Source organism: Trachinotus anak, unplaced genomic scaffold (genome assembly GCF_046630095.1).
Source record: "Trachinotus anak isolate AG129_WGS33_773 ecotype Australia unplaced genomic scaffold, CSIRO_AGI_Tana_v1 ptg000004l, whole genome shotgun sequence".
NCBI lineage: Eukaryota > Metazoa > Chordata > Actinopteri > Carangiformes > Carangidae > Trachinotus > Trachinotus anak.
Genome location: NW_027273855.1, coordinates 10,081,048 through 10,092,500, shown reverse-complemented (window position 1 = coordinate 10,092,500; position 11,453 = coordinate 10,081,048). Strand labels below are relative to the sequence as shown.

General features: G+C 39.2%; 1 protein-coding gene across 4 annotated transcripts in view; it reads right to left on the bottom strand.

The window, feature by feature from the left end:
- acot7 (acyl-CoA thioesterase 7) overlaps positions 1-11,453 on the bottom strand; it is a 51,306-nt gene that overhangs the window by 29,533 nt on the left and 10,320 nt on the right. For 2 of the 4 annotated variants that reach the window (XM_071475753.1, XM_071475750.1), the window contains exons 4-7: positions 3,255-3,346; positions 2,846-2,960; positions 2,129-2,143; positions 1,835-1,921 (exon numbers count right to left, since the gene is read on the bottom strand). In XM_071475753.1, the coding sequence (XP_071331854.1) occupies positions 1,835-1,921; positions 2,129-2,143; positions 2,846-2,960; positions 3,255-3,346 (309 nt within the window). The remainder of the gene's footprint in view (positions 1-1,834; positions 1,922-2,128; positions 2,144-2,845; positions 2,961-3,254; positions 3,347-11,453) is intronic. The other 2 variants (XM_071475754.1, XM_071475751.1) reach the window with 1 other exon arrangement.

The following is an 11,453-nucleotide window of genomic DNA, read 5'->3' as shown; positions in this document are numbered from 1 at the left end:
TTGTCATGCTGTTCTTTACCATCAGAGCCATGATCACAACAGCACAGAATGCTGTTAATGCAAGTAACACAGAACTTCAATAACCAGAGCAGTTCTTCCAGCAAGGCAACAGTGCACATATACACACAAATGCAGAATAATCACCCACTTCAACATAAAAGTCTTCACACTCATCGCCAAAAATAGACATTACAAAACCTAAAAACACATTTTTATTCTTACCTCCCTTATCCGTTCACTTAAGAGAACATAAGCACTAAAAGCCATGAAATTCTTTCTCAAGGATGCTTCACTTTGGAGTATTTCTTCCTCTGTGCCTCTGCTGTGTCACCACAGGACACATTGTACCAATGTACAATCTGGAGTTTAATGCCAAAGGCATAAAACTTGGAGGAACCTTGTTGGTGAGTCATAAGAAAGCTGAAGATGGAATAAACTGGTCAATTTAGACCTTGAAAACGCATGTGAATATGCATTGTATACTGTTTGCAGGTGCTTGTGTGAATATGTGAGTGTGTGATGTTGAAATTCTTAATCACTCTTTGCAGATGTTACCTAACTCTTCTCACTGTCTTTTCTTGCCTCATCTTCTATGTATCTGTCTCTACTTCTTCTATAAATCTCTCTCCCTCAATCCCTCCCTCCTTCCAACTGCCTATGTCTTTTAACCCCTTTGTTCTCTGTTGTATTTGTCACTGTTTCATCCTCTACCCCTGCAGGATCTCCATACCATCTGGCCAGTCCCTGCCTTGCATACCAAACAGTCTGAAGCTGTTTATGTGCTCTTTTTTTCACATGTGTGCCAATAAAAAAGAAATCTGACAGACACTGGAGACAAAATGGCAGAGGGCGACTTGGAAACACTGAGTGCTGAAATGACTTGTCAGCAGTTGTTAGCACTGGATCAATCACTCTGTGCAGATGTACATTTGAACTTTGCATTCAATTCAAAGTAGATATGAAATTATACTTGATTTTAATACTACAGAAATTCACTGCTCCATACTTCAATGAAGTGAGTGTAATAGATACAGTATTTGTTTGTTTGCATATCTCTCGTTGACTTACACATACTCTGTGCATGTGTAACTTATATTTACCTCTTCAGGAGAGTAAAGCACAAAACAGCCAGCCAGGTGCATCAGGAACACACATGTACAGTAAATTCTGTATGTAGCCATCATAAGAGACCCATACTTCTCAGCACATTTGCAGCAATGCTACTTCCTTGTAGAGAAAAATATGTGCAATTTCGAACTGAACAATTGGTCAATGGAACAACTGTGTCCTCTTATATTACCACAAAGGTTTTTATGCACTCCTCACTGGATTTTTAGAAAGTAAGTTCTTTTTGAAAACCCGGGGGCAGACAAACCTCCAAAAAAACTAAAAAAAAAAAAAACAGCCTGAGGTACTATTGGCTTATAAAGTGCTGACCTGTTGCTGACCCAACTTCACATCCAGCAGGCACAAACCAGCATGAGCATCCAGTTAGAGTACACGTTTGGTACTCACTGCTCTTCAGCTCTGGTTTATCCACCAACACTCAGAAAGACATCTGGGTCTTAAGCTGCTGTAACTCCTCAGTGGGTTGGGCACTATTAATGACCCCTCACATTGCATGTAGTCATTTCATTAATTGCTAATATCAAAAGATTTGCCTAATGGACCTTTAAAGACTTCTAATTTTTCTCAGCAACATATTATATGACTCCGGAGCTGACTCTGCAACTTTCCAGCATTAAGACAGAAGGTTAACTGTCCACCTAATTACCAATTCTACCATGATGGAAATAGCAGGAGCTGGAAATAAAAAAGAAGCAATTGGACTCACCACCATGAACATAGTTATGTAGTGTGCAGTCAGAAGGGCCCACCAGGTGGATCAGACTAGACTGGCTGAAACCAACAGTGTGCTGTTCTGCAATGCAAACACATGCACACACACACACACATACACACACCAAAAGAACTGTGAATAAAAGCTATTTTTGCATAGAAAAACTTGCTAATCTGTATTTTGCCCAGGCAAGTCAAAACAGACACAAACTACATGCTTCCATACATTCTGCACAGCCACAGTCACTGTAGTGGACTGACATGCAACCTGTTGAACAAGTTAGCATACCTTTTGCTGGATCATCTGCGATTGAGCCAACATGACAGAATTAGAGAATTAGTATAATAATTTCATTATCATGATGGTTCAATACATTTACAGAGCAAATAAGCACATTTGATAATCTGACTGTTACTGAATAAAATTGGAATGACTTTCTTTAATGTCCAATACTACATGTTGAAGTTGCAAAAGCGTAATGTTTAGCGGGAGAAAGAAGTTAACAACAGTGCACCATAGGACATTACAATAAATACTGAAAGTATGAGGGGTGGACTGTTTTCTTACTCTACAGAGAGTTGTCATTATCATTACTTCAGTATTTTGCAATAAATTAAAAAAAACTGTAACAATAGAAATATCAAATTCATCTGAATGTCACCATCAGTAATGATCTCAGACATCAACATCACATTTGCACAGTTTCTGTAGTTTCTTATGACAACACTGAGTTGTAAAAGGTACAACCATGAAAATACATGTCCTTCTACTATAAACACTACACCTATTTGATTTCCTGCACTTTGGTAGTACAGTATATGCAGGTTAAACCATAATTAGCCCACAGATGACAATAATAGCATCAATTATGGCAAATCTAAAAGTGAATTTCAGCTCGTATCTGCAACATCTTACAATCTATGAGGGAGTGAAAATGTCATTCCCAGCTTCAGATTTCTGTTGTATGTTTGACTTTGATTTGAGGCCTTCAGGGTAGGATATTACCTGGGTTGGGTGGAGCTGGGACCACTTCCTCAATCCTTGCTTTGCTCTCCAGTCTCTCCATCTTCTGAGCCTCGTAGCGCTTCCTGCCCTCCTCCTCTTGCTCTGCACTGGCATACTAGAGACAGAACATACACAGTTTAAACATATTCACATATACATGGCTGTATAGAAAGTATAGAGACACATTTTATCACACTGACGTCAAGACAAACAAGATGAGTAAAATGGGCTTTTTAGCTTGTTAGATGTCAATATTTTTATCTTGACCAAATGGTCTCTCTCATGGATTCCCTCTCCCTGACTTCTGATCATCTTGTTTCTTATGCATATGGAGGGAAGCAAGTCAGACAGAGTGAAGATGACAGGTAAAATGCCACACTTCTGTCTGTTGAGGTACGAATGGATGTACCTTGATGGGCGGCACCTCCATAATCTTGTCGACATTCTGCAGAGAGCAGGGGACATACCACAGCGCTGCCTTGTTGGCCAACCTCTTGGCACCTGCAGTCACAGAGAAAAGGTTGAATTCTTGTGCCGAGGTAAATGTCAGTGAGGAATTTTACAGCTTTCTTCTATCAAATAAACCGTAGAAGATTTTTTTGACTGTAAACCAACCAAGTTTTAACTAGTCTTTTAAATAAAACAACAAAGTAGCAAACCATTTTGAAATATCTGTTGTCAAAACAGACACTGTCATTAACACCCCAATAAAGGCCGATCCAAGTTTTACAAATCCATTGGTGCTGCCTAAAGATTAGTCTTTCTTTTGCAAACAAAGCAGCAGAAAACAAATGAGGACAATATTCAAAGACAATCATTCATTTTCTATTCAGAAAACAAGCTCACATTCAACAAACTCATTCAGTTGGTTCGCACAAGGTTTAGCATAATCCCTAAATCCTGAACTTTCTGTATGTGAATATAAAATAGCTGGTATACAGTAGCAACTTACTCATTAAATTTTCTGTGCAAACATTTATGTTGTGACATTCATTGTTTTTTGGGTTTTTTGACACATTATTGTTAGAGGTGTTGTCTCCTGTGACAGTTCAAAAGGTTTTCATGAGTAATTTTTTTAAAGATGCACATGAAACTATAAGAAAATGTTCTTAATATCTGACACAGCACTGACCCAACACATTTCATTCAGACATATAAATAATGACCAGAATATACAGTTACATGGGTGTTGGTAATGTTGATTGCTTTGTTTTCTTACTTTTGTTCTGTTCTTTTCCCAAACTTCATGTGGACTGAACTTTTTGAAACCCTGAGGAATTTTACAGGAATAAGGAACCTATTAAAGATCAGTAAACAAAGCCATTTTAGGTGTATTTAGTTTTTGGTTTAGTTTTGTTTCATTTTTAAATAATGGACAATTATTTCAACAGTTTAAATATTAGGTAACTGTCACTCCAACATGTTATCCATCAGATTCTTTTGTTTTGTCTCTACATAAAACCATTTTCATCATCAGTGAGTGACGTACACTGCATCTGCAAATAGATATATCTGATCCTTCTGTACACTTCCATATGGTAGCTGAAACACTTCGGTGGTTGGAGGCTGTAGCATCATCTCTGCCTTCCTATATAAAGTTAAGAACCATAAGATCAGAAGACAAAACTCCAGGAAATCACATCTCATAGCAATCAGGCAAAGAGGTTGTCATAGTGATATCTGCTCTATTCTGCCTACACTTTTTCACTTAATTCCCTAACAGAGAGAGAGAGGGCTATTTTGAGGTTGTGTTGTTATGGCACACAAGGGAGGCACACAGCAAAGGGCCAGCAGGTTGAAATGAAATTATGGTCTTCAAGTGTTAAAGGCTTTTACTTTCTCCATCAGATTACTGCACCATCTGATGAACATATTGGGTTGGTTAATCTCATTATCATTAATGTTGAATAGAGTAATTTGTTCCATGTTTTGAAATTAAAGTACTGTTTTTTCAATCTGACAAAAATGAGTTTTCTTTTACTCAAAGCTGCATAAGTATGCACTGCATCAGCATGGACATAAAAACAGGATGCCTCATAAATAAAAAAAAATCTTAATGAAAATGGAGAATTGTGATCGATGGTACATCAGCCCAGACTTGGAAGGAAATGTGAAGTTGAGAAAAGAGAGTGGGAGCAGCGGCTTATGGCAGGCTGCTCTTGGGGAATAACATTTGCATTTTACACCCGAGTTAAAACCATGCAGACACCCGGGTGGCGTTGCCATGCCGACCGCACTTCTCTCCTCCTCCTCTTGTTGGCTCCCGCCCTTGCCAGCAACCAGGAAGTTGCCCACAGGAGAAAGGGAGGCATATTTACATATCCTTGACTCTACCAAGACTGAGTGACTCCAGTCTATTATTAGCTTCTGCTGGACCTTTTACATGAACTGTGTTTAGGATGGAGGGAAGAAAAGGAGGGGGGACAGAGGGACAGAGGGGAGGGTGAAGCACTGTAATGAACCAGCTTGCTAAGAACCATTCCCAGTCTGACTAATAACCTTTTTGACCAGAACGTAACCAGGGAACCAGGGCTTTGAATTTAAAATCCCTCTGCATCAATTAAAGACAATGTCAATATTTGACTTTGTCATCGTCTGCACCCTTATTACCTTCGCAGTTCTCACACGTTGCTGTATCATGCATGTTGTTAAGGGGAAACAAACTTGAGGCAGACAACTGTCATAACATGCACCTTAAAACTGTAACATATAGAATATTTACCTCAATTGTATCCTTCGATTTTCACTGTAAAACTGCAGTAGAAAAAATTAAGGGGGGCACACAGCACAGGGCCAGCACATTTCACAAAGTTTTTTTTAAATTTATGAGGTTATTCTTCTATTTTGAATGAAGAGAAACTGGTTTATTGTATGTGCTGGTTTCCATGTGTTAAGTGATTGAAAGGAGGGGTCTCAACAAGCAGGAGGGACAGCTGGCTTACTAAGTTAGCATTAATGAATTAGTGAATAGGAAGATTTTGGCTACATCCACCCTGAACACAAGCTCCACAAATCTGCTCACTCAAATTTCCACACTCTGCTGAACAAACTGACTAACAGCACAATGACTTTGTGCATGGTTTTCAAGTTCATCTTGTGGCACCTTCAGAATGAGGAGGTCCATGAATGTAAAAGGGCACTTTGGCAGCTATGATGACAGCTGAGATAAATGGCACCTGACAGTGGCAGGTACCTTTGCTTTAAAAAAAAAAAAAAAAAAAAGAAAAAAAAAAAAGTGGTGTATTGTAAATGTAAATGATTGCAGTGCATTGAATGCATGAATATGCAAGTGGATTACACAGTAGACAGTCCAACAAACATCACTCGGCTAATTTTACACAAAACATTTTAGCATAGCAGTAATTAAACATAGGCTGATGTAAGCATAGCAACAATGGAAACAACAGCTGTGGGGCAAAATAACAAAACAGTTATCTGACTGTCAATGTGTCTACCCCAAAACTTTCAACATTCAAACATTCATTTGATTACAGGACAAAAATCCAGAAAATCAGGTATTAACTACAACAAAACAGCACAGGCAGTCACACAAGCAGACTGGGTTTTTTTTTAAAGCACATAAAAGTCGGCAGAATTCCCAAACACTATGTTCTGTCATATTTCATAATAGATTTGCATTTTAGGCAGCTGATTTGACTATTCACATGGGCGTTCAAGTGGAGGAAATGTCCCTCCAGCATCGCTTGTGCATCATCCAATTCTCTTTAATCTAAGTTTAAGGTATCAATTATGACTTCATACCATTCCTGAAATCTCCTAAATGTACATATTTTTCTTTGAAGGGTCCCAAATCCCAGTCTGCACTACTCTGAGATCTTTGATTGCTAATATTGTTGAGCCTTTCTTCCACTTTCTTCCTCTGTTCTGCCCCATTCTCTTTCCATCCACTTCACCCTCATACATTTCTTTCACCTCAAGCAGTTTGACTTGATTTATTGCTGTCTTTTACTCGTTCACCCCTCTGCTCTCCCCTTTGTCTCTTCCCCACCACCCTTCATTCTTCCTACAAGCAGAAAACCCCCCTTGTTTTCTTTTCTCCTTCCTGAACAGCATGTTCCAGGCTCAGAGACAGTGCAGCAAGATTCATTCTTAGTGCTTGATCCCCATGATCAAAACCACAGATTTTCCATTGTGCTGAGCCAAGGCTCCATTAGTTTTAACTACATTACAGACCCGCTGTGAGATGTTACAGCCTGATAGGAATAGATGAAGTCATGCCAGGAGTAGGGTTTTGGGATGGAGCTTTTTGACAGAAAACACAATATCTCATAGTGAATTTAAACATGCTATTTTTTAAGTGAACAAGAGATCAAGCTAAATCCAAAACGGGGAGGTCCTACTGTGAGACAAAAAGCTGCAAAAAGGTGACACACTGCAGAGTGATTCTACATAAATAATTTTCTGTTGTACTCAAATGATGATTGATTGGATGGCTGAATAATAAAGAAAAGCATGTATAATCTTGCTCAAGTGCAATAAACTACTGAGCTCAGTACAGGCTTAAACAATATATATACAATATATATTTTATATATATGTATATATATGTGTGTGTATATATATATATATATATATATATATATATATATATATATATATATATATATATATATATATATATATATATATATATATATATATATATATATATATATATCCTTCAATTATTCTAAAAGTGTGTGTGTATATTCCCACAGCACTCTTTCAGTACGTGCAGTTGTGTGACCCACCGGGATCATGGCAGGAACTGTCACGCTTATTTTAAGCCTCAACCCACAATGCATTGCTCTCAGTTTCTGTATGCATGTGTGCGTGTGCATATTGAGGGAGCACAATCTGCGTATGCTGTGTTTATGCAAATATGCGCCTGAGTGTGCATGCAATACAAGATTTATTACCTCTGTGGGAATTTGGCTTGTGTGTGTTTGTTCCAAGTGTCACTGCACACAAACGTATTCATACATTATGGTTCAGTGTTTTTTCTTTGTGTGGCAATTTCATATCTGCAGATCTTGGCTCGTGTGTGTGTGTGTGTGTGTGTGTACGCCTGACAACACACAACTCTCTAAAGTGCATGTGTATCACATTGGATCTGTGTATGTTAATGTGACTCTGTGCAGGTTTTCTAGATATGTATGTGTATTTTCATGCATGTTTGTACATACATGGCTATATGCAGATCTATGTGTGCCAGTATGTGTTGGTCCGTGTGTGAGTGCGCATGTGTAGTCTATTAGTGCGCATGTGCTTTCCCCCCCAGCGGGGACAATCATCACGGCTCGTGCCCACAGTAGGCAGCCTTCCCCTGGGGGGCCATGACTGAGGCCTGCCTGACGAGATGCTGCCTGACTGCCTGTGGAACCTGGATGCTTGCCTCCTCCCCCAACACACACACACACACACACACACACACACACACACACACACACACACGCACACACGTGGAATAAACATGAATGAATAAATATAAAGATGCATGCACAAAGAATGTAATATACGTACTATCACAGTAGAAGCATGCATGTATACATATACACAGAGCTGCAAAAACATGCATGGCTGCACAAACACTAAGCATGCATAAAAACATAAACACAAACTGCATATGCTTGGTCTACAACCAAAAAGTTAAATTCCTCCTTCTGTGTTCCTGTCTAAGCCATCCACCAATCTTTTCCCTGGGCAAAGATATAGCCATGAACATGTAAAACTCTGCCAGTCCTTCCTATGAGACTTCTCTTGGAAAGAAGAGAAGTGTGTGTGTGTTCACTGTGCATCTGTGTGGGTGTGAGAATGCGTAGGTGTGTGACTTTTTCTATACAGAATGTGTCAGCATGTGTGGATCAAGGTCTGTATGTCCCTACACAACCGCGTGTGTCAGTGTGTTGGGTACGTGCGTGCATCGTGTCGGAGCATGTGTGCAGGTACATCCACTCGGCGTTTGTGTCTGACTGGGCCGCAGTGTGTGAGGCCTGATGTTAAGCCAACATGACAGAAGCAAATAATGTCTGCTCCCGTTATCTTCTCTTCCCCCTCGGCCCCGCAGGAACCTTTTAAAGGGCCAAACACTAATGAAAACACACACACATACCCATGCACACACATGTATGTATATGTATATGTACATGTATATAGATGCACACACCCGATGTGCATATACATAAACGCAAACACACATTTGCAAAATTATGCATTGAAATGGAAGGCGCAAAGTGAAAAACACACATTTGACTTCACCGACGTCTCGGTTATGAGCTCCTGTACAAGTGCACATGGTCCTCAACCATTCATTTAACCAGCCCTATATCCTGGGAATAAGACTGGACAATCCTACTGAGGTTTAGATCAAAAGTAAACTCATAAAAACAACATCAATAAGTTTATATGGATAATGTCAACTCAAATTCACCCCCACATACATTTTAACATAAAACATATAACATAAAATCCTCCACAACTGTATGTGATGCCTAACCCCATCTGGTTAGTTACTAAGCAGGTAGTGGTGTCACATGTAAGTGTCCAGTATGGTTCAATTACCTATTTAGCTTACCTTCTAGTTTGCCAAGACACTGTATGTTGTTGGTGTGATGTTAGCTATAGTAGCACCAGAGTTGTGAGTTTTGCTGTTTGGAGCTGGTGTGCTGGCTACAGGAAACTGTTTCATCCTCTCTCTGCATATTGACTTTGCAGCAACAACTGTATGTTGTTTGCTCTGTATCATGTTATTTATCTGTACAACTTGCAAAAGGTTTTATTGCTAGCACGGTGGATTTATTTGGTTGGATGCATAATTTAAAATGCTGTGCCAGGTAATGTTACCTTCCTTGTTAGTGTTAGGTACACACCTGCACCCCTGTCTTCTGTCACTGTTTTCTAAAAACAGTCTCAACAATTCACTCTCTCTAGTTTTTACTCTGCTGTGTTTATGGCGCTGTGTTGTTTGCATGTCATTTGTTGATGATGTTTCATATCGTAACTTCAACTATGACAAAGAGTATTCACTTTCATGCCATATGCAATGCTCTTGATTCCACCACTGTGTTGGTGCTTTCGCAATGAATTTTTTGAGGCGGGGTTTCTGAAGGAGCACTGAAGGGAAGGTGAATTTGTTTTGAGTTTAAATATCAAGAGTCTATTTCCAGCACTGCTTACTCTACCTTTAAGGGTGAGGCAGCCTGTGTGTGCCTGATTTGAATCTTAGAATGGGATATGTAGGATTTTTTGCTTTCATTAGACTGAAACATGATGCTATTAAATATGGATCAGGGTGAGCACATATATAATTTCGGTTATAAAGTGAGCAAATCCCGTCACAGATGTGTTTGGCCTACGCAGCCTCCAGAGAGCTCAACAGCGAAGTTTAGCATCCCAGAGGAACTCACCTCCACGCCCGCTCTCAACACAAGCTGGAACTACGCTCATCTACATTACACCCACACTGCCCTGACACTGAACCTACACTTAGACTTCAGAACTCTTTACCCTTTTTTAAGCTTATACATGCACAGCTGTGCACTTCCAAACTGGAAAGGTTTGTTACATCTAATAATTACTGAAACTATGTGCATGTAATTTTCTGATACCAAAACATATTAATGAATTGTGGAGCTCAGAATTGCCTAACCAAATGGCTTGCATCTGTTGTTATTTTTATTTTATTAGAAAATACAACACATATGCCAAAAATATGTTAATTTGCTTAAAAGAAACAAAAATATTAAAATAAAGTTGTAAATATTTGATTCACACATCAAATACATCAGGAAGCCTTGTCAAAATACAATGGAGTTTACATGACTGACTTTGTTTCTAAGACTGTAAATAAATATGGGCAATATAAATATAAATATGGAAAACCTTGGATTCCATTTTATTAAAAAATTATCTCATATTAAAAATGTAATGACTGCACTGAATCATAAATTTGTTCATCACACCAAATGGTGCCTTGAGTGTATTCTGTCCATCGGCTCTCTTCCTGATCTGGGTCCTTCCTAACAGGCCACAAATGTACTGTAGTGGGCTGTCCATGTCGATGCCTGTATGTATGTATGCTGCTCTCCACCTGTCATCTCATATCTCTGCCTCCGCCTCCATCAACCTGCTTCCAGCCCAGCAACCAGCCAACCAACCAGTACAAGCCTGTTGCTAGGGCAACGCCTGTCTAGGGGATACTTCTTTTGTTTCTAACACCTCCTTCCCTTCATCCTTCTTTCTTCCCTACTCTCACTCTTTCTTCCTCTTTCATTCCCTCTGCTATTTTTTTGCCCATTGATATGTCTGTTTACTTCTCTCCTCCCATTTGTCTCTCTGTCTCCCTCATTCTGTCTTTTTCTGTTTGTCGCTCTCTAATCTCTCTTCAAATGGTAGATTGAGATGCTGCTTTAATGACACACTACCTCCTAATTACAAATTCATTAAATAAAAATAAACATATAGTCCAGTGAGATTTGTTCTTTTACATGTCAACATGCACCCATGTTACTGAAATTCATTCACTTGTTGTGTGTGTGTCTTTACACGTATTGATAGGTGTAGACATCATCGCTCCCACTTTGATATGAATTCAAGCAGTTGCAGTGCG